Genomic DNA, 24,640 nt, shown 5'->3' on the forward strand with positions numbered 1-24,640 from the left:
TCCTGCTACACTGTTACCCTCGATTACATCAAATCCTGCCACACATGACTGCGTGGAAGTTATTAACACCATGACAAAGCCAAGACAAGACTTGACGGATATTGCATTACCTAACCCAGACCTGACACTTTATGTGGATGGTTCATGTATGAGAACAAGTACAGGAGAGTTAGTAGCCGCGTATGCAGTGACTACTGAAACTGAAGTGATAGAAACACATCGTATTGACACCCTGTCTGCTCAAGCAGCAGAGCTCATCGCTCTGACACAAGCCTGCATACGAGCCAAGAACCTGAAAGTAAACATATATACAGATTCACGTTATGCATTCGGAGTCGTTCACGACTTTGGAGTCCTCTGGCAAGAAAGAGGTTTCCTGACCTCTCATGGAACCAAGATTCAGCATGGCCCCCTCTTTCAAGCTCTTTTAGAAGCCATACATTTACCGACAGCTATTGCCATTATGAAGTGCAAAGCACATACGAAAGCCACTGACGCCATTTCCCAAGGTAACGATCTGGCAGATCGAACAGCCAAGCTTACAGCTCAGACTCCAGACATTCCAGTTAACACGACAAAGACAGATGTTCCAGCTCAGACGACTTGTATGACAGTCAAGGACCCTACACAAGATGTACTAGACATACAGACGCATGCTACCCCAGACGAAATCAAGAAATGGTCTGAACAAGGAGGGGTCCAGACAGATCAGGGATGGTTGACGAAGGGAAAAGCCACATGGTTTCTCCCCGACTCTATGGTCCAGGTTATTATCAATACAGCACATAGTCCAGCACACTTAGGAGAAAAAGCCATGTTAGACAGCATTTTTTTTTTTTTTTTTTTTTTAAACTTTATTCACTTTCCATACATGCACACAGCTTTCGCCTACAACCCTGGGGCCGGCAGCAATCTAGTATCACGTCAACACATGTTAGACAGCATTCAGAACCTTTGGTTTAATAAGCATTTACGAGCAGCAGCAAAGCAGAAAGTACGTACCTGCATGATCTGTTGTCAGTTCAATCCAGGTAAAGGTGTTCCGGTGGAACAAGGTGGATTTCATCCTCCTGACCACCCTTTTGAAGTCCTCCAGATGGATTATATCCAGATGGATCGATGTCGAGGTTTCAAGTATGCCCTCGTAGTTGTGTGCGCTTTGTCCAGATGGACAGAAGCATATCCAGTTCCAGATTACACTGCCGCGACCACTGCCAGGCAGTTGGTTCGTGAGTTTTTCCCCCGCTATGGTTTGCCCAGAGTCGTGTATTCAGACAATGGACAGCCATTCTCGTCCGAACTTATGAAACAAGTATCACTTCTGTTAGGGTACCAATGGAAGTTCCACTGTGTACGACATCCCGAGGCAGCTGGCCTCGTCGAGAGACACAATCAGACTCTGAAATTACATATTGCGAAGGTCTGTGCAGAGAAAGGTGTAGATTGGATGGTAGCCCTGCCGGTTGCCCTCTTTTACATGAGAATGGTCGCTCATTCCCGTTCTGGTCTGTCACCGTTTGAAGTAGTGTTTGGACGTCCCCCAAACATGTGGGGTACACCTATGCCACGTAAAATCACCGATGTTGACAGTAATATGCTGACAGATTACCTAGCTTCCTTGATGTCTGCACTACTCTCTTGTCGTTCACAGGTCGCGGCTGCCTTTCCAGACAACACCCAGGTGAAACCGCACGAGGTCGTTCCTGGAGATCTTGTTTTGGTCCGGAATTTCGATCGTTCAAGCCCTCTGGAGCCCCGCTGGAAGGAGCCGAAACTTGTTCTGATGACCACAAGGACTGCCGTAAAGCTAGAAGGAAGAAAAGGCTGGCTCCACTCCAGCCACATCAAGCGTTTCCATGGACTGTGTCCAAAGACTTTTTTCAAGGACTGCCCCGATACTGACTCTAAACTTCCCCTGTTAGAGAAAACTCCGCAGCAGGAGTATAAAATTAAGTTGAGGTCTAGTAAGTCAGACAGCGTTTAATTGTTTAAGTCCCTCTCGGGTGAAGCGGTTAGACAGGTTCCTGACATGTATGAGATAGACCCACATAGTGAGAGAGATAGACGAAACTCCAAGAAAATACGTTACTGTAAAAGTCTGCGAAGCAGATGCGTTGTTACATTATTGTTTATGTTATTTCTGAGTCTTACGATCACATGTATAAGTTACGTTTTACATGTATTTTTTCCTCCTCTTGGTCCGCATGTACATTTTTCTTCTAATGATACAGTAGAGCACACATTTAGTGAAATACCCCCTCACGAGTTATCCTATCGACTTGCAATGCGCAACAATACTTTTATCCGTATGTTACACTATTCGCATCAGACCAGCAATGCCACTAATTGTTGGGTGTGTGGTCGACTCCCCCCTTTCCAGACACCGAAGGGAGTTCTGCCACTCTTTCCCTATCCGTTTTCACACAATGGTTCGTGTGGAGCATGGTTTACGTTAACATCATCCTTAGACGATAAGTCCCTTCTGAATAGAACATGTTTCCCAGACAAGGAAGGTCTTTCCCATAGGACAGGGTTAGATCTAGAAAATGAAGTATATGATCTAGGTAATTTCTCCCCCAATTTCATGATTTTGAATGTTCAGTCCGAGACTACTCCAGACTTGCCTGCTATTACAGTTCTACCAGTGAAAGGTGAATTATGTGTCAGAAAGAATGGTTCGGTACATCTAGGACACAGTGATTGTCATACTGTGGTCGAGTATAGTGACAGTGGGAAATCTACTTTCAAAGCCTCACGTCATTCATATTTTGTATGTGGTCAGACCGCATATGTACGTCTGCCCCTAGATTGGGATGGAACATGTTACATTGCCTTCCTACTGCCACCAGTTTTCCTAGCCCCATCTGATTATCATAGAAATACACATCTAGTACACGTCAGACATAGAAGGGAGATCGAGTCCCCGATTGTCGATCAGACTGAAACTGCATTAGAACAGTATACGGATTTCAATAAAGGTTTCTTTTTCTTCATAGGACCTATCCAGAATAGTAAATTAATACGTAGGTTAACCAGAACCCTTGAAGCAGTAAGTGAATGAGACTACTTCCGCTCTAGGTAACTTAACAGAAGAGCAATCTGCTATGAGATTTGTCGTTCTTCAGAACCGCCTTGTTCTTGACGTCATACTGGCCGATAGGGGCGGAGCTTGTAGAGTCATCGGATCTAGTTGTTGCGTTTTCATTCCTAATAACGCACCGTCTGTATATTCAGCAATAACTAGACTTCATAAAATAGCCCATCAGCTACACCAGAATCCAGGCACCTGGACTTGGTCCGGTTGGCTCTGGAGTATAATATCTGCCTGGGGATGGAAAGTATTGTCATTCCTAGGAGTGATAGTAATGATCATATTCAGTTGTTGTCTCTGTTTACAATGTGGCCCTGCGATTTGCGGCTTGTGCGCTACCTCTTGTATTCCACGTCCAAAGTCCCATTCCCAAAAGATAAGAGACGAGCAAATGATGCTGTATGAACAGATAGATGGTATCATGAATATTGATGTTTCCTGAAGGGAACGTAGGGAACAAGGAGGGAATGAGGAAAATTGAATTTTGCCCTGTTGTGTGTCCCTACGTGCTCCCCATCATATGTCATATGTGCATGATCAATATGCATATTTTCCCTATGATCGAATCAAGACGCAATTACAGTTGTGTCCAACGTTAGTATGCCAGTTATCCAGCCCTTCCTGAAGGCAACGTGAATTAGGCTTTTAGGCCTATGTTGCCAACGTCTTTACATTGTGCACGTTAAATCATCGAGTTGCACCCGTTTCTAGGCCTTACAGGGCCCGGACACCTGATTCGTGCCTCAAGTCTCCTGAACCACTCCGAGGAGAGATGCAGCCCCGCCCGCATCCCTGACCCTTCACTTACTTCCTGCCAAGCAACGCGGTGCCCGGCTCGGCCTGGCCTGCCTGCCTGTCTGCCAAGAATATGTTATGCTTACAAGTTATCAGTTCAGCTCCCCGGTTTCACATTCCTAGCTAACGAACCGCATAAACATCTTCATCTATAGTCTAGTCTTCCTGTCTCCATGCAAGCGAATTACTGAATTAATATTCATAGCTCACGCAATACATGACGAAATATATGCATGCACTAGCCTTAGTGACAAGTAGCCTTTGCCCTGATGACTTTTAGAATCAAGCAACATGTTCTCCAAACACTAGATATCAGATATGCTATAGGTACAGGTCGTTATGACATCCGAGACTTTAGTCTCCTCTTCTAGTGCTAGAAGTCAGAGCCCCCAGCTCTCCCCAGTTACACGTCATGACTCGTTTGCGCGCACCAGTAGGTTAAAGGTTCCAGCTGCCCGTGTAGCCCCCTCCATGTATCCACCCACTTATGACACTTCTGTGACGTCTACATCACATGTTTTCGTGCACGCCCTGTGCACGCCTTCTTTTCACGCCCATATGTTCTTATCTTTCATTTGTCACTTGTTACGCCTACTGTATTCAATGCAATTGTACTGTTTTACTATATATACTGTATGATGTTAATATGATGCGGCGCGCCTGTCCCTTTCTGTCCTGTGTCTGTCCCTTCCTGAACCTTAGCAGGTGATGGAACCCGATGGTCCATTGGCTCGAGCCATCTGATTAAAGCCCGTATGACTCAGATACCACGGACTCTGCCTCTTATTTATTGAGCTATCCTTTTACCTTTAATGCATAGAAAAATAGTACCGGTAATTTATTTATTTACCACAGGGGGATAAAGCCACTCAGCCTACCAGCGGGGATCACACCCTTCGCTTTTACCACTGCACAATTTGCTCAGGGCCTCAAGCAGGGATTAAGGCGAATGAACGGACCAGCAGACATTACAAACGTTTGACAAAAGAATATTTCACACACGCAAATGGGCAAGGCTTCACGGGCCTCGGCATTGCTACGGTGCTCTGGCGGGGGCTTAATACACTCACACTAACAGCGGTGAGCACAAGATTCGCTTATTGCTCCAGTGGGGGAATAAAGCCACTCAGCCTACCAGCGGGGATCACACCCTTCGCATTTACCACTGCACAAATTGCTCAGGGCCTCAAGCGAGGATTAAGGCGAATGAACGGACCAGAACTTTGCAAATAACGTTACCGTCTATCACCAAGTTCAATAAACAGGTACATAACAACGTGCAAGGTCAATGGTAAATAACGCTCCTAAATTATTTTACCTTTTGTGATACTTTGTGGTATACCGTGACATCTTACAATAAATTTTGCTTGCCTATTACAACCCTTTGCGCACATTCTATTTCAGCCCCAGACAACGTCGGGACGGGCTGCTAGTTAATATATAAAATTGTTGTATAATATACATTGCTCTCACAGTGTCCATCTGACCCAAAGCTGTTTCCCTTCTATAGGTAAAGCTGCTTTGTTCATGAACAGGATGAACTATGAATAAAATCCTTACTTCTGAGGCCAGGTGCACATTCTTGACCAGCAGCTAGCACAATAGGTGCATGGCTTCTAGGCCCAGAAAGGCAAGGGTGTTGTTAATAAGTGGTAATTTAACATGGAATAGCCATCTGGAAGGGTAACAAGAACAGTTGGCAGAGCAAAGGGCAGTCTTAACAGCTCTTCATTTGCCTTAGCGATGCCAAGTGGGGCTGTCTGGGACTGCTACCATTGATCCTCAATGCAATTCCTAACTTTCTGACTCTGATTGAGCAAAAGGGAAAAATAATTCTAACTGTGACATATCATCTAAATAGGAGTATGGCCAGGAAAAAGACCAGAGCTCCTCCAGGTGGAGGCTGATGGGAGCCATCTTGTTTTTGGGCTCATGGGAAGGTTTGAAGTAAATAAAGAAAGTCTTGTAAAAGGTGATGGAGGATTTATGAAAGAATAGGTAGTGCTATGCTGCCTTTTGGCTTTGTTCATGTTATAGAAATACCATGTACACTCATACCACAATGGGTAGGATTGGGCGGGGGGATTTTCAAATCACAGGCTAGTACGCATGATAAAACTGGCACCTAACCAACACCTCATCAGAACACTTCTGGAGCTGGGAAGAAAACATTTTGAAGAAAGAAGACTCTGCCTGACTACCAGAAAAGGGGTCCCAATGACTCTTGCTGGCATCCAAGGACTGGAATTACTCTCCAAAGGTCAAATAGTTGACCTCCTTTTTGCCTGGCTAGGGACACAAAAGTCATGACTCCTTGCACCTGAACCCAGCTGAGCACTGAGGACTGGACACTGCTGGTGCCCTTGCAGGAGAGTGACATGATGACTAGCAGCCTTTCCCAATGGCAATGAGGGTTGCAGTAGTGACTGACTAGGAGGGGCTTTCCAAGCAGAGGAAAGTGGAACCTAGTCATGTTGTTCTCCTTGTGGGGAATGGGACAAGGTGCTGAAACTTTCCACAGAGGGTACATCCTCGACAGGCAAGAGAACCAGTTGTGTATTTTCCGAGCTTTTTGCAGACGGAAATCTGGTTGAGCAGGACCTTTCAGTAAAGGTCTCTAGATTTGTGAAGCCCTGCCCGGCTACAGCTTTGCACCACTTGATTGTGAGAACCAAAAGTGGAACTAAGTCTAAAGGTTGAAACTAAAACCAGGTCAGGTGGCAAAATTAATCCTAGTAGCAACGTAACCTCAGCAGCTACGATACACAGCTTTTAACCACTCCGAGCTTTTTGAGCCAAAATCAACAGCTTCATCTTGACGTACCTGACTTCATCTTCACAAGTCCGTATCTGACTTTGAGGTGCCCCCAACTGCTTTAACCTTTGAGACTCTGCCCCTGCTAGAAGATTTTGAGCTCCAAAAAGTAGATTAGGTCATATGGTAATTGAACTTCTTGTCATTATTATTATTGTCACTTGACTTTAACAGTATTGCTAATGCTTGAAATCAACATGCATTTCGCTGGGTAATTGCCAGTTGCATGGTTCTCCAAAAATAGGCTTCAGCCTCACCAGCTTGTGTTTACTTTGTTTGGGGACTCCCTCCTAAATTAATTGCTCAATGCTGTACATTTGCATAACCCAATTTCATACAATTGTTAGGTCTTGCCTAGCCAGCACATGTGCTGTCTTCAAGACATGAGGAATTCAGTTCTATGGGCTTTGAACAAGCCCAGCGTTTTCCATTGCTTCTTCCGTCTGCCTTTGCAAATTCTTTGTTTTCATTGTTAAAAGAAAACATTTATCCCCCCTTTCGGCTGTTTTGTTCTGCACTGCAGACTTCTCCTGCTACATGGATCCTTTCACTATTGGCCATATATTCTAGTTTCAGTGTACTACTTTTTCTTTCTGCTCTATCCTCGCTGGTCACTGAGGCACTGCTCTGCTCCCAGGTCACTTAATCTCCCAAGCCGTTCTCCCAGTACCACGTCCCGCCCCTCGCTGCTTGTTTTTTTTGCCGTTTTATTTGCTTGTTTTTTTAAACAGTGCGATAGAGTTGAAGGTATTGGAGCGCTTTATTTGAGCACCAGTTAGTTACATTACACGACAACACCATTTTTTGGTAAGCATCTGGAGATTAGGTGATTTTCCCAGAACCACAGGATGTTGAGCCAGTGCCGAGACTTCAACCTGGTTGCCCAGCTTCAAAGTTGGCAGCTCTGGCCGTCATCCCACATCTGAGCCCTTACACTCCTATTCTGAGCCTTGCTTTCTTCAGCTGTCTGATGGAGGGCACTTTAAGCACATCATGCAGAGGTGTGGCAAGGATGCATGTGCCTGCTGAAGGAGGTGGCCGTCTCTAACCTTAGGCTGACCACCAGCATTTGAAATACCAGGGGAAGGCTGCTGATGCGTGCCGGTGTAATCTTTTAGCGGGATCTTGTTATATGTTTGCAGGTGGTATAATGAGTGGATGGACTGTAAAATGCACCATCTTGTCATTGCCATATTTCTGAGTGTTATGCTCCACGAAGGTATTGCATAAGCTACAGAGTAACTGCATAAAATCCAATGAGTAAGCTATTGTGCCTTCAAAAGTTTTGGTTTCGCTTTTGTACAGCATATAGTGCTGTAGTTGTTTGGTAACATTGCGTCCAATATATTCCCAGCATTCACAGTCCAATACAATCGGTGTGATTCTGAAGATCTTTCCTTAACCACATCTAGCAAACCCTCCTAAATGCGGCCCCCCTCTCATAAGAACTGTGGTCTACGGCTGCTGTTGGTGTCCACTGCAAATCCCCAACTGGGGGAGCATCAGGGTGACAGACATTTTTTGTTTGTTGCTGGAGCTTCTTTTTATTTTGTAATCAGTGTGATTTGTGACTGCATGTAGTTTTGAAGCTGTGCATTTTTGGAACATTATTTCTGTGAAATGGATCCTCAAAGCGTTGCGCTGATTGATTACATGTCTGTCCCCCTCCCTGTAATGTCACTCCAACCCTGGTGGAAAAATTGCTTCCTTCTTTTTTTTTAAACAGCGCAATCGATTTGAAGGTATTGAAGAACTTTATTTGAGCACCACTCACACTACACATTGACACATACATTTTTTGGGTAGGCATAGTGACACTAAGTGATTTGCGTAGAATCACAGGATGTTGATCCAACGTCGAGACTTGAACGTGGTTGTCCAGCTCCGAAGTTGCAGCTCTGGCATTTACGCCACGTCCAAGCCATTACACTCTTACTCCGAACCTTGCTTTCTTCATCTGTCTGACGGAGGGCGCTTTAGGCACATCATGCAGAGCTGTAGCACATATGCATGTGCCTGCTGGGGCAGGTGTCCGTATCTAAACTTGCCCTGACCTCCAGCACTTTTTACACTTGTTAACACTATCCCGGCATAGGTCGCAGCTCATTAGTACTGGTTCAACACCGAAATAAAGCAATAAGCAACAGAAAGGGGAGCAGTCAACCTTTGCAGAGGGCATTCCACTGCGCTGCAACACTGCATTTTCAGTAACTTATGAACCGTTTGGGATAGAAACCTTTTTTTTTAATCTGCAGTTTATGCATCTGATGGTGGATTATGTGGCAAATACGACAAATCCATGATCATGCGAAAACGCCATTACTGCACATATTGCCTTTTTCAATAAGCAAGTCATAACACTTTTATGAAGTTTCAGAAACTTATTTTGCACAACTGCTCACCAAGCTAAAATTTACAACAACAAAACTTATTATTCACATATGCGAAACTTAAATGGATTTACCAATGCTTGACTTTCTAACATCCAAAAACACAGATTTGGAACTTAGCTCCTACCTATGTTTTTTTTTCCGTCACCAAAAATGCACAGCTATCCACACAGTTCCACACCACACATTTCAACTCCACACATTTTCAGTCCATACCACCACATAATTTAACACCAAAACACACAATTCAACTCAAAATCACAATTACACAACACGTCACATACATCCAATCCCCACCACAGACTTCCACATCATGCTACAAAATTCAACAGCACACCACATAATTAATTTCCACTACAAACTTCCTCACAACACAAAAAATAATTCCACATAATTCCACTCCATAGCACGCAATCCCACTCCACATAACTCCATAACGCTCTTTACCACATAATTACTATCCACATATTTCCACTGCACAACATGCCACATAATTCCAGTACACAAATCCACTACACACCACACAATTCCACGCCACACAATTCCACAACTAGAAATTCTAATCCAACCCACATAATTCCACTACACACCACATACATGGGTAGAAGACATTGTCATTTGCAATGCCAATACCTCTAACTCAAACAAAGGAGAGACCCATTGCATTTCCTATGCTTGTTTATTAAAGCCTGTGTTTTGTATAAAAAATTCCTGGTGAGAAACCAGTGGGAGAGTGCTTTGCATAAAAATTGCTCGTTGATCTGCATTTTCTTCTCAAAAAAGTTATCTGCTGAGAGATCTCACTAGACTCTTTTTACATTACTTGCAGGCTCACTTAAAAAAGTCATTCAAAACATGTCCAAACCACATTTTGTTATGAAAATATGATTTTATGAAACTTAATGGAATTTTGAGGAAAAATGTTAATCTGTATTGCACACCCCTGTAGTAGGATTTGCAGAGTGACATAATGTATGCAACATTATCTTTGGTTGATAGGTTTTCGGGAGCCCACTGTCTTTGGACCAGATCGCAGCTCTAAGACGGATAACACTGGCCTTCACCGAGAGTGAGGTGAACACCAACTTCATTGGCATCGACACAGACACTTTGGTTGAAATTTCTGAATATCCAGAGTGGGCCACCAGCACGGTAAATAGCAAAGACGCAGGTAGAAATAACAGGTGGTTTGTCTGGCACACTGTTTTGCTCTATACAACTATTTTCAAAATGATACACTTCTCTTTATCAGTGCTACTAAACGTGTGCAGCAAGGCAGCATCAAATCAATAGAATGATCCAAGGAATAATAATCATTATCACTATGCAGGGCTCAAAGGCTATTAGAACATTCCTCCTTATAGGGCAGAATGTTCTAATTGGCAAAAACAAAGGCCTCTCAGAGGGGTTTAAATACCCTCGGGCTAAGAGAGGCCTTTTCTCACAGCAACAGCTGTGAGCAAAAACAACATTGGATTGGTTGCTCTGCGGGCAGAAGGTCGGAGCACTCTATTGTATTCAATGGAGTGCTCCACATTCCAATTTTCGAATCATAGTTATACTATCCCACAGTGGGGCATATCTTATCTTGAGTAGTGGAATGAGCATGCTAATCTATGACTAAACCACAACATTACAATAGGAATACTTTATGTTACAGTATCTTGTGGCATACCCTTAGCACAGCTGTACATTAGAAATAATGCATGTTTGTTAACTACAAAGCATTTCCAAAAGGGTCAACATGTAGTCTGATGAAGCCACTGTCCATACAGTAAGAAATGTTTTTATAGTAGGGTAATAAAAAAACATTAAACATTTAAAAAAATACCAATAAAATACAGTATGTATTTAGCGAATGTAAACAGTAAGACATAAGAACCTGGAATTTCACTGTTTTGTGATCCATACAATAAATAGCATGGGTCCTCTAGTGCAAACCACGATATAACATATGTTTAGGACATCTAGTAGCAAGCCTGGTACGGCGCTAAAAGCTCTAAAAATGTATGGATAAGTAGCAGCATTAGAGTCGAAATAAGGCGAGGTCAAATGTAAATACAATGAGATAGGGTGTGATCAATAAGAGCACTTATGAAAATAAAACAAGAGGTGGATCAAAAGATCAATAGAGCATACAAATTCCCTTTTTTGTCGGCCTTCCTCATTTCTTCCTAGAACGTTAGTTCTTTATGCTTTCTCGATAGCACTAGTGATGATAGATATTGCAATTGCACAGCTTTTCCACAACATAACTTTGTCCAATATTGTGCTGTCACAGCACTGCTTTTGAAATACTGTTTTACATTAGACTACATGATCTCTCACTCCCTTCTTGCTCCTACTTTTCCTTATCAAATGAGGCCCTTGCCTCCTGTTGTTAAGTGGTAGCTTATCGTTTGTTGCTTTTGAGTTTGCGAACACCTTTGTTTGTTCTTTGTGGGCGAATTCTTTTCACCGACCTATTACAGTGACCGCGGATGGAGGAGTCCTAGCAGCATCATTTCCTCCACTGAAAGTTGTCTGCATTTCCTGCAAACAGCCTCGTGGATCCCGTCAGGCACTGGCCTTTCTGACACTTGGTTTTAGTGGCATTTGTCTTGACGTATTGTCAACCCTTTCTTCTTCTTTTACATGAATGTTTTCAGGATATCCTAAAGCTGATTGAGCCTCATTTTCTGTCGTGTTACTCAATGTTGTTTTCATTCATATCTCTTTGCTGATTGGCAAGTACCTTTTTAGGTACTGGGGATGAAAGCTTTAGGAATGCAAAACATTGCTCTAATTGGGTTGTTTTCTGCACAATTTAGTGGTAAGTTGTTTTATGTTGCATTCATCTAAAAAGGAGGTACTCTGGTCATGTTATGTTGCATGACAACTGTATGCAAAGATTAATGAGAAGTAATGTGTTAATTTGGTCAATTAAGTCTCTTTTTACCAATTTACATAATGAAAATATCGGCACCGTATTATTTGTATATGATGTGAATTCATCCAACAGGAAAATATAACCTTCTGTTTTGATCATTTGTGTATCTTGGTTGCTGTTAGTTTACTCCACTCTGTGGTATCATTCGGGTAGTCGAAGCTCTACTGGCATTTATTTAACGGCACGTCTCTCCTTTCAAAGGTTTATTAAAGCTGATTCTGGCACGTTTTCATTCTCTGAGTCTTCTTTGCATGCCCATTTATCCTTTATTTACCTATTTGAGATAGCCACACCCTCTAGTTGAGAGAGCTTGGTTGACTTGGATCCTTTGAATATGAATTATGGCTTTGCTATGTGCTGACCTTTGTGATAGAACCATTTTTGCGGATTGTTTTAATGTAGTTTGGACGAAATCGCTCAGCCATAGCATATGTTCTGATTTTTGTTTTCGACAGATACAGTCAATAATGCTAGAAAATAATGCCCACAGGTGAAGAGTTCCTGGATATTGAGTGGGGCTATATATAAACTTTAACTCTTGGCACTGAATGCATATTGGCAGGATAAAAAAAAGAACAGCGAATTACTAAAATATGGAAAATGCTTATTAATTGACAATTAGCAACAGCACCCCCCCCTAACCCCCACCCCCCCAGCGCCTTGGAACCCTTGCGGTTATGTAGTGCGCTCTACAAATGGTATTGATTGATTGATTGATTGATTGATGGAAGGTTTCTACTTGGGGTTAGCAGTAGCCACACTTGATGGTTGGTGTATTGCAATTGGAGCCTTTAGAGAGCCATGTGTGAATTGGATGACCTCACACCCTTGATGTCTACAATAACGAAGGGCTTTCTATAAATCAACCCACCTGGAAAGACCTTGGTGCCTTCTTGAATGTGCCTTGTCATGAGAGTCCTTTCAGGCACAATTTTCCGACCTTTGTCTTCGCTGAACCTGGATCTTTTTACTCTGATGGCTGTTTCTTGTGGCCAGCACGTCCTTCATTTAGTCAGGGATCTGCATTGTAAATGTAAATGTAAATGTATTTCGATTTATATAGCGCACAAATCACCCAGGGGTCTCAAGGCGCTTGCTTAGGGAACCCGTCCTGGTATTCCCCTATGAGATACCCTGGCAGGGTATCCACAAGGTGAAAGCCAGGCATCCCGCCGCGAGGGGCCGTAGTGGAGATTAAGCAAGCTATTGCCCAGAGTCGCAGAGTGCGACTCCGTGAGTCGAGTAGGCACCGGAGCGAGAATTGTCGAGTCCGTAGAATTTTGAGCCCGAGACCTGCCGAGGCGGGGAATCGAACCCTGGTCCACGGCCGATCTCAGCTTCCGGGTCTGCCGCCTCTAACCACTGAGCCACGCATTCCTTGGTCATTTCTCCCACAATTTTTCAATGTAAACCCTGATCTGCCTTATTAACCAATTCTCGTGATGTTTCCACTAGGATCAAGGGGTGAATATTCCTAGTGTTGGGAAGGAAATGCCCTCTGCATGTTAAGAGACATTTACCCCTGCCCTGAGTGCCCATTTGTACTATTGTCTGGATCCCTAATGCTGATTTTTTTTGTCGTATCCGAACACGGATTATGCGTGTGTGCCATGAGATAGGCGTGTCTCACGGACTGCAGTCTAGCTGGACCGGGAGGGGTGACCAAAGCGCTACCCTCATAGTGGTGTGAGGCTACCACCTCAACAGGAGTTAAGCATCATGAGCTCAGTGGTGGCAGCATACCGTGAAGTGATTAGTAGTAGAGAACAGGACCTTTTTACCTTGTGTCACTGGAGTGAGGCCTAAGGACTCACTGACCTTCATAAAAGTTCTGCTGCTGGGAACTTAACTCACCCTCAGCCAACATCAGGCAAATGTTGAGTGCTGCATAGCGTTTGAGTAGTGACTCTGCATTAGTTGTATGTGTGCCTGGTAAGGGTACAGTAAAATGATTGAGCAATAGTGTGGTTAGTCCATGTGCTGGGTGTATGTACGCCTGAGAGGGATACATTACATGAGAGATTTAGTGCTGTCTCCTGACCAATCATTTAGGGAGCGGGGGAGGCATGGGTTGGGGCTTCTTTACGTTAATTGTTGTGTTACCTGTCACCAGAATCGTTTATCCACCTCTCCGTAGTACATGCTGTCAACCCCATAGGTGGGCCAGTAAGTACATCCTGCTTTGTTCTACTCATTTGATTGTTTCAGGGTTTCACCCCTTTTCAGCCAGGCTAGCTTGATTCCAGTGGCACGGAGAGCACGGGACCCACAGCTCTGATTATGTAGGAATTTCTAGGTATAATGTATCAATTAGCCTATCGAAGTTTATTCAAAGATAATCCAGTTTTTAGGTGCATTTCATCAAATGGTGTTTAAGGTGGTGCAACGTTTTTGTTGAGCAGCTTTTCAAGAAATCCATGAAGGCTGTTGATAGAAGTTCGTCTTTACAATTAAAGCACTTTTGAAAGCCGTCTAAGCATGGTCTTACACCTAGTCTGAGAATTGATAGCTTTAAATACTTTTTTCGTTCATAGCTCAGTGCCAGACAAAACCAAAGACAATTGAGTATTTTAGTGGATGTAGTGTAGCACAGTATACATTTGCCATGAGATGCCGTATTTTTCCAGCTCTGGCCACCCTCGCTGAAATAAAACAAACCAAATTGTATTCACAGGTAATCAATGTAATAGTCGCTAATCATAGCGAACACTTCCCTGCTACTAAGAGCGCAGGAATCCAGTGTATGGGATCTCAATTGTTAACTCTTTTTTTATCTTAAATAAAAAAAGAAAGATTTATAAAACAGACTCTATACCCAAATCTGCTCCATTCGTAATTCCTTCAGTTCACTGTTAAAAACTAGAGCCCAAAAGGGGAGGAGCTATCCCTCACCCAAGATTGTAGGTCTTCTAACTACAAAGAAGCCTAGCTCTGAAAAGCAAACTGCAACTAGTAATGATATAATAACTGAAAGAAACGAGATTCTCATTGAAATGTGTAGGGAATGCCACTTAGGGTTGTAATATAACTTCAGGTGAAAGATGTAAAGATAGATATATGACTGAAATGAGTAATTAATTGTGAGATAAAATGTGCAATTATTGTGAACAAAATAAGATGAGTTGACATGTTAATGAAGGGGGTCTAATAAACGTCATGAGATGGGAGCTGAATGGTGTAGTGAAAGGTAAGTAGGTAATAGACATTTGCTTCGAGGTGGGAGGGGCAGTGATGTGTGTTTCGAGTGAGGTAACAGAGTGCGAGCTGATAGGTATGACAAAAAGAGAACGGAAATGGGGAATTAATTATGACCAGACAGACTACTATGATCAGAACCAAACAGACAGGTGCAATGAGTTGAGGGTCACAGACTCAATTGTACTGCACGTATACTGCACCATCCCAATAAGAGTACTGCACTTGACTGCGCAACTCCTTATACTTGCTGTGTGCATCTTGCACTTTTGTGTGCCCCAGCCCTCCTAACCTCAGCATAGTAAAACAGCTGACTGTCACAGTGACCAAAGAAAAGCTGCACTAAAGTGTGCCAAATCTACAGCATTAACGCCTGTATTTGCAACAGGTTGACAAGATTGCCATAAACACATTGACCAGGGTTCATCCAATGGCATTCCCTCCAATAATTAATCCAATGTAACACTGATTCAGAGGTTCCCGAATGCACTGCATTATCTTGATATTTTTATTGCGGCCCCTGGGAAGAGCATTTTCCTGGAGGGGTCTCGCTGCTTTGGTATGGCCTAGGTGAGCTTCTAAACATTACTTTGTCCTTTGTCTCTTTCCACAGTACACAGCAAGAGCTGGCACCATTTGGAAATACTATCTGAGCAACGGAAATCAAATGGCCTCCCTGAGCGACACAGACTTGGTAGCTCTAGGGTACTTTCTATGCGTACGTACGCCAGAACAGATAAGGCAGATCAACAGCACTGCCTACAGGTAATGGGAGAATTTATTCCAGAATATTCCAAGTAAACACCTAGGCATGATGGACCGTGCCCAGTATTGTTCGGCATTGCAAGCTATTGACTCTATCTAATTTGTTTTGAGTTGTTATTTTTAATTTTCATTGTGCACATACAGATTGGATTGGAAACTGTTTTTAGATTGTGCTGTCAAATTCGAATGCTTCAACTCCTGTTTAAGGCTGTGTAAAGTTTTTATTTCGTGAGCTAAGTCTCAAGAACGTCCTTAGCACTGGCCTAGAGTAGTTTGAACATTTTTCCTGTTTTCGCTAAACATGTTAATAGGCAGTTCTTAAACAACTTTAAAACCGTTTTTCTCCTGAGTTTCAAATTGTAAGGATTTTGCCAACATGTTTCAATCAGCTTCTATCTAAATGGTGCAAAGGGTCTTGGTTTTAAAAGAAAATCCACACTAAGTAAACTTTACGCACTATAGGAAATTATCATAGAGTTAAGAATTATGGTAAGTTTACAAAACAAAAACATTGCATGTTGCCTACTGTTCAGAATTCAGAGTTGAAATTATATGTATCTAACATTTTTTTCAAAAGTAATGGTCCACAGGAATAGAGAGAACAATAAAATATGCATACATACCCCAACAGGCAACTATGACTACATATACCACAAAGCAATAAGTAGTCAATTGTTGAACACCATTAAAGTGTTTACCTCTCAACTGAAGCTGATTAGCATTGTCATCTGATAGAAATTCAGAAGTATTTAATCAAAGGATATCTTTTTATACATTATTTCAATGGCTTTGCCAACCCAGGCTAGCTTTTGCAGAAATAATTCCAAATGTAAATTAATTAGTGGTGTTTAGCGCCAGTTCAGCAGGGTGAAAACAAATGTAATTCAATGACAAAGGCAAACGTCTATTTCATATTGTGTGTTTAATAAACTGAGAAGCTTAGTATATATTTATCGTAAAGTTAAAGTTGCCCCTAGGTACTGGTCAGAGGTACAAATCTATGAAGGTCAAGATCAGTTTCTAACAAGGTTTTGCGTAGCAATGATGATTTACTGTTAATGAAGCTACCTTGTGAGAAGGAGGATGGTTATGTTTATGGTGCATACAAATTACAGTAAAAGATCCCTCCACCCAATACAAAAGAAAGAAAGTGATAGGAAGACCACGGAAGGGAGTTTTTCTAACAAATGGAGGTAATTAAGTAACTGAATTGAAAGAACAACTTTATAGCCGGCTATCTAAAGGGGCTGGCCAATATACCTTTCTAGTATGGTCATGGACTGGAAACAGGAACAGAGGCAGGGTGTAAAGAGACAAAAAAGTAAAGATGACCATTAGAATTCAAGAGAGTAGATGTAACTATGCAGTCCTAAACATGGATCACCCCAATAAAATCAGAGGTCAACATTTCTGTGACTTCATTCCCACGATCTGTTGCAGTTTGTATAAATAACCTTTTTTGCTCCAAGAACCAACATAATCTCAGGTCCCAGTGGAGATTGTCCAAGCCTTTGAGACAAGAACTAAAAGTCAATGTCCCCAACCCCTTTGAGCTCAAGCGACTGTGAAGAATGAGTAAGAGATCAACCCCTAAAACACAAAGTTTTCAAAGCCGGATGTAATGAGGACGAGACAACCACCAACAGTTAGGGACACTATTGTAGGTGAATGTGTAGGCCAAGTAACATGGTTTGACCGAAATCCTCTGTTTGTTGAACTGCCCATATGGAGCCTGCGTTCCCTCAAAGACATGACCTCTTAAGCTCTCCTTCAGCATTTTGAACCAACTACGGTCAAAATTAAAGAGCATGAGAGAGTCCACTGTAACAGTATTAATAAATCTAGACCTGAGTATCAGCAAAGACATCAGAGTCTTAATCTGAAGAAAGCTGATCTTGACGAGTTCACATTTTGGAGAGCCAATTAATTCCTAGACTTTAAAGGTACTGTAATGTTTATATGGAGTGAAATCCCAGAAAATGAGTTAAGACTGAGTTGCGTACAGACTGAACGTACCGCTTTTAAAATATTAGCTGTAGTATTGGATTTACTTGACAGCTGCACCATTTCAATCATAAATGTTTTCGATAGCATCAATTATGGTACATAGATCAGTGAGGATGGAGTGGTTAAACTTCGTTTAGATAAAAGACAATTTATTGCATAAGTTAAGTGCACCAGATTGGTGAATACACACATTTAACTAAGGCTACGGATCAAACATTGCTAGAGGATCATGCAGGCACAGAATATAAATATTCCCAGCAGAACTGGCGATGTTTCAACTTCTTCCAAGTTATAAAAAGTGACTTTTCAATTCTGCTTTGATTTAATTTTTTTTAAATAAATTTGATTATTTTTAAACGAATTAAGAACAAAACAAAATCAGTCACTTTTTGCACAACTTAGTGCCCCTTCATTTCCCAAAGGACGAGTAAGCAGACATGTGAAGGCGTTCTTTCACCAGTTACACCCACAGTGTTCACTTTACGGTTTGTGAACCTAGGCATAAGTCTGATCCCTAGTGTATGAACCTTTTCTGTCAATGCCATCCCCATGTAATTCTTCCACTGTTTGCCAGATCTGTATTCATGTTTTTCGGGCAGCCTCTGCTTTCATAAGTTTTTTTCATAGCAGGCATGCACCAGTCAATACTCTGCTTACACCCGGCCATATCCAGTGGATAGCCTGTTCTCCATTTCTGTGCCACATTCCTCTTCACCACTATGAAGTCAGGTGCTATGAGCAGCCTTGTATGTTTTTGGGGACCACACTCTCTCCGAACATTTAGAACGATTAGTTTGGATAAATTCTCTATGCCGGAACCAGTGACCTGGTGCAAGCGGGCCAAAACTCCTTCCCAGTAAGGCCTTATTTCCGCACTGGATAACAGAATATAAAGGAAGGGGTATTTTGACTGCAGTCTCTTGCACAGTCAACTGTTGAAGTATTTCCCATTTTTTGCTGCATGGGTTTCCTGGTATATCATTTTCCTGGTATAGTAGGACCTATGGAGGATTCTTAGCTGGACTAGTCTGAGTCCAGCTCAGATCGCTATCTTTCTGGCTCCTTTCAATGCCTGCTACAGGTCATCAACATCGATGACCCCTATATCTTTTTCATGTCCTCCCATATTTATAATGTTCATATATTTCAGTAAGATAATGTAAATGTAAATGTAGGTGTACTTATATAGCGCAAACCTGTCACCCAAAGGGCATCCTGGCGCTTGCTTAGGGAACCCGTCCTGGTATTCCCCTGTGAGAAACCCCGGCAGGGTGTCCACAAGGTGAAAGCCAGGCATCCCGCCGCGAGGGGCCGTAGTGGAGATTAAGCAAGCTATTGCCCAGAGTTGCAGAGTGTGACCCCGTGATTCGAGTAGGCACCGGAGCGAGAATTGTCGAGTCCGTGGAATTTTTGAGCCCGAGACCCGCCGAGGCGGGGAATCGAACCCTGGTCCACGGTCGATCTCAGCTTCCGGGTCTGCCGCCTCTAACCACTGAATCACGCTTCTCCACTAAGATAACCTTCTTAGGAAGGTGCTCCATGTGAATTATGTGCTCCAGTGGGGAGGTATCTACAATGATCATTCCTATTCCTATGTAGGATTACAGAGCATGCCTCAGTTGTAGAAATTTGTAAACTTTCATCTCAGATATCTGATCTTCACCTGTAAGAGAGCTCATGGGAATCAGGGCTCCTTCGTTCTACAGATCACCTAGTTTACTGGTCCCATCGAGAGAAGCCCCATAGCTTCCCTACCTCTGCAAGCGTGTTACTAGCCCATAAGGGTGTTTCATTTGTCCTTTTCCCACCATAGGTGTTTAGTCATTTCCCTCCAGGCTGTGGCCCACCGTGTCTGTGGGTAGGTCCCCAAGCGAGTTGGCCCTCTAAAATAGCATAGGGTACCCTCTGTTGCCCATTGCCTTTTGGCCAGCTTTCAAGGATGGCTCACTCTGCAGCACAAAAAACAGGTGTTATTCACTGAAAGTTGTGATTCCCAGTAGTTCTTTTTAACATCTAAGAGGGTGGCTTGGAATATTCTTCTAAAGGTGGGATTGCCTGAATGTCTGGCAGTAGCATGTTCCAATGCATTCGGCCTAGAAGATGGAAAGATCTGAACCTGGAGGCAGTGCACAGTTATTAGTAGGCTGTGGTTGGTGGATCTTATGTTATGAGTGGGTCCGCATTCAGAGAGGGTGTGAGTAAAGGTAGTATATAGCAAGATTCTTTACTGATTTGAAAAGGCTGAGATAGAAACTTGTACACTGTTCTGCGCCATCAGCAAGTCAGCTAGGTGGCAAATATGTTGAGGTGGCAGTAAGCTTAGATAACTTATGCAGGCTTTCAGTGGCAATGTTTTGATGTAGTCTAGTGGAGCGAATTAGTATTGGGGAACATCCACTAATACATTATCACACCAGCCCAGACTGGTGAATACTTATGAGTTGATTTGCACAGTATATGTATTTAACCCTTTTGAGGAATTGGAAATGTTAAAATAAATTCCTAATTGTAAAGCACAAACATATCACTCCTTAAGGTTTCAAGGCACTTGGGGCTGTCTGGGAGATTGACTAAGCTATTACCCAGAGTCAAATGGTGCTGAGCTGAGCCGCCACCTAAAATCGAACCATGAGCCCTGCACTTCAAAGTCAGCCGCTCTGGCCGCTGTGCTGCAGTGGCTGCCTTTGTGATAAGGCCTTAATTTCATGGATGGGCAAAAAATATCCCCAATTTTTCTGGCTAGCGTCAATGAAAAGTCAGGAGCAAAATGGATGCGTCAGGAAGTGAGATAGGTGCTGGCAAATTTTGTTCCTTTTCCGAGTTAAAGACAGGTTCGGATTGGGAAGGCGGGCAGTCGGGCATCAGGCGATGTGCCAGTGCTTCAGTGGCACTGTGGGACAGTTTTTGAGGCCTCTGCCAAACGGCCCAGGATACTTGGGCTGTGCAGCATTGTGTGACAGGGAGGGAGCAAGAGAGTGCCATATATTCAGAGATATGGCTCTCTTCAACCCTCTCCCTAGCGCCGGCACTGGTTTCAGCGGCCATGCGCCAGGCACACAACTTACCGCCATGGAACTAGGGTGTGTGTGTGAGTCTAGAATAGGTTTTGTACAGTAAGGGCGTCCTTCAAAATACCATGCCTAGACAAGTTTAAAAGACATTCCCACTTTGTATGTATGCTACACAGTGCAGCACGGATGCAAAGTTGGAATAAAAAATAGAAATAAAAACATTTCTCTTGTAAGTGCCTCCTTTGAAGTTGCATCAACATCTGATGCCCGTTTGCCACTCATGTAACACCCCCATTGTGCTAAGTAATGCAAAGCAGTGCTTTGTGCTTCTTTGCGCTACTTTTAGGGTACTTTTCAGCACAAAACAAGTTTTGCAGTAGAAAGTAAGTCCCACAAAAATATTTTGTGCTAGTTAGTGTCACTTTTGCGATGCTTACCCAGAACAAAATGTTTGAAAATCTACCCCTTACTGTCTTCCCCAATCCCCGTCAGGCAACTGTGGCACTAGCATCACAGGGCACGCCCCTGACATGCTGTTGATTTAGGTGGTGGGGAGTGGTGTTGCTCTGGCCTTTAGGGCATTCTCACCTCGGCCCCCTACCTTGTGTGGCCTGCCAGGTCAGAAACAGTCTCATCCCCTGCCAGGGCATTATGGCCAGGTATTGCGGCTAGGTTATGGGGCTGTGAGGAGGCTGGGAATATGGAGGGGCCTCGTGGGAGAGGGGACAGGTGCTTTTGTGGCCATTGGGCCATTCCCACCTGAGAACCCCTGAAGTAGCAGCAGCCGTGTGCCTTTCTATGCCTTTTCTATGGTGGGCTGTGAAAAGGCTAAGAGGAGAGGTTTCCCATTGGTGTTGTCATCTCAACCCCAGTGTCTTTTAGGCCGTGTTGAGGGTGGGGAGCTTAAATAATTGGATGTGGCATTGTGGCCAGAGCTGCCAGGTTTGAGTCCTGGCGACTGCTCAATATCCTGTGATTATGTGGAAATCAATGAATCTCCCTAACTGAAATAAAAATTAATGTAATCTTGTGTAGTGTAACTGGGGCTCGTGTAGGTTGCCCCAGTGCCTCTGGGACGAGTTCACACTATTTAAAACTACTAAAAAAGTAGCATTAAAAAATACCCAACCAGATTCTGCAATGGCTGGGCAATGATAATTTAAGTGGACTCTTTATACAAACAATATCCCTATTCCTTTTTACATGTTTTTACTGTGTTTGTTTAGATTACTATCAGACATGGATCATTAATGCCGCATTGGAACACCTATGAAAGAGCTTTTGCCTTACGATTACTATTTAAAACACATACTGGTCAGGCTAAAAAATACCGGCTTTGGGTGATTTTCTTCCGTTTCGTACCGATCAGGACATTAAAACTCCGCCCAGGTGGCAATTATAGCCAGATCAAGTGTTGTGGTCCCCAAGCTGGTTTATTTCTCCTCACCTACCCAGCCAAAATCCAGTGCTTCTAGTTATACCAATGTCTCTGGATCTCGAAGCTATACAATATTTAATTTACCAAACATTTCACCCCAAAAATATTCGACTGAGACTAAGCAGATGATGATCCATAAAAGGGGCGATCCGGGAATTTGGACCACTTTTTTGGCAGTGTGACTTTGGTTTTAGAGGATTTTTCAGCATGAGTTCATCAGGAATCACCCGGACACATTGACGTCCACTAATCAAAGCATTCCCCTTCAATACCTTAAGCTTGTCTTCAAGCCAGCACATGGCACAACACTGACCTATCTCTCCAACAACTGCTCCTTCAAATCCCAACGCAAGCACGTCTCCATAGAGGCTTATAAATGTTTCCATCTGCAATCGACCCTTGGCACCATTTCGGGTCAGAAACTTCAATCTATCAGTACCTTTCTAGTGAAACTTGTGTTGAAAGTTTCCTATTTTCATAAAAAAATGTCCTCGGGGCTCTTCTGTCACTCGAGGCCCTGCATGGCTGTCTCTCCGTGGCAATTACTCCCCCCCTTCTCCTAATCACGGACCTCAGCTATCTATAATTCCGAATCCTGATATATAAAGACATTATTGGTATTTCATGTAATTTAGTGTCACAGTATTCATAATTTTCACATCAACATGGTGCATTCTCAGAATATCAAGTTTTAAACATAGTAAATACTGCAATCAGAATATTGACTGCACAATATTTTGAAGTTAAGTTTATACTTACCTATGTATACTTGACTTCACAATATTGTGGTATTCGATTTTTTCTGAATGCGGCATTTTTCCAGGATGATAATGTTATCAGTATTCTTTCAGAAACACCAGTGATGTAATATTAGCCCCTGCCACCACCTCAGAGCTAAGGGGCCCTAGCTCCAGGGACCCCCCCCCCTCCACCAGGCACTGTGCAAGGGTGACAGGCACCTGGCCTGAGAGCTCCTGGCTGGGTTATTTGCAGGGGACCTCTTCCAGTATCGTTACGCCACTGATACAACAATTGTTGTCAATGTCAACGTCACAACCAATTGATATAGCCTTCCCCCGTCTGTCAACAAATGTGCTGCATTTGTAGTATTTAGTGTTTTGCCAAGAAATCTTAATTCCTAGGCCAATTAATCGGAAGACAAATGTCCAGAAGTTGGGTTCCCACTACACTTCCCTAGAAACCTGGAGTCCAGTCCCCTCTCTGTCTTCCAAGATGGTTTCAGACATGGTAAAGTGACAAGGTTGAGGGCACTCTGTTATGGAATGTCATCTACAGTGCACTGAAATTCCAACTAAGTTACCTGCATTTGAAACCTGATCTGACATATTCCCTTTTCCAGACCGTCTTTAAGAATTTAGGGGCATATTTACAAGCCCTTTCCGCCGCCGGTGTGTCACTGTTTGTGACGCACCGGCGGGACAATTTGGTGCTCCATATTTGCGAGGACACGTAAACCCACCCTGCATGGCTTTTTCATGTCCCTGCATGCAAACACGTTCCCTTTTCGTGAAGCACTTTGTGTGAAAGGGGCCTTCCATGAATGTTGCTGTGGGTGTTCTCACGCAACACCTATGGATTCTGCTGCATTCCCAGATTTATATGGTTTCATAAACCTGGCAATGCGTCAGAATCCTACTCCTCCACATGTATTTCTCCTTAGTTTTTCCTCTTTCTATGCGTGCAAAAGAGGAAAACACCTCTTGTGATTGTTCTTGGAAAGGAAGGGAAACCTCCCCGCACAAAAACAATAATTCCCGCAACGCTGGCTCCCTTGCACAGTGGCGCAAGGGTGCCTGCATTGGCACATAGCAGCCAATTGTGCACCAGCGTAAGGGAGAGTACAGGGATTTGTGCTCTGAAATTAACACAGCAAAGTGCAGCCAAATGGCTTGCAGCACCACACTGCGTTACTTTCTCGTAAATAAGGGCCATATTTACAAGAAATTAACACCAGGGGCTCTCCCTGCGCTGGCATACAATTGTCTGCCATACGCCAATGCAGGCACTCTTGCACCATGGTGCAATGGTACCTGAAGGGACACCTTCCTGCACAAAAAAAAATCACGAGAGGTGTTTCCTGCTTGCTATGTGTGCTGCAGAATGCAATATTTCTCCTTGTTGTGCCTCCTTATGCCATCCCTGGGGAGGCATAGGATTCTGACGAATTTCACAGGTTTACAAAA

The 24,640-nt window shown here is 43.2% G+C and overlaps 1 protein-coding gene across 1 annotated transcript in view; it reads left to right on the forward strand.

Moving 5' to 3' along the window:
- The window catches only part of LOC144824950 (otoancorin-like), a 559,576-nt gene that overhangs the window by 444,196 nt on the left and 90,740 nt on the right, over nt 1-24,640 (forward strand). The window contains exons 19-20 of the mRNA XM_078683892.1: nt 10,091-10,243; nt 15,829-15,980. Coding sequence (XP_078540018.1) covers nt 10,091-10,243; nt 15,829-15,980 — 305 coding nt within the window. The remainder of the gene's footprint in view (nt 1-10,090; nt 10,244-15,828; nt 15,981-24,640) is intronic.

This window comes from Lissotriton helveticus, chromosome 3_1, assembly GCF_964261635.1.
Source record: "Lissotriton helveticus chromosome 3_1, aLisHel1.1, whole genome shotgun sequence".
Classification (NCBI taxonomy): domain Eukaryota; kingdom Metazoa; phylum Chordata; class Amphibia; order Caudata; family Salamandridae; genus Lissotriton; species Lissotriton helveticus.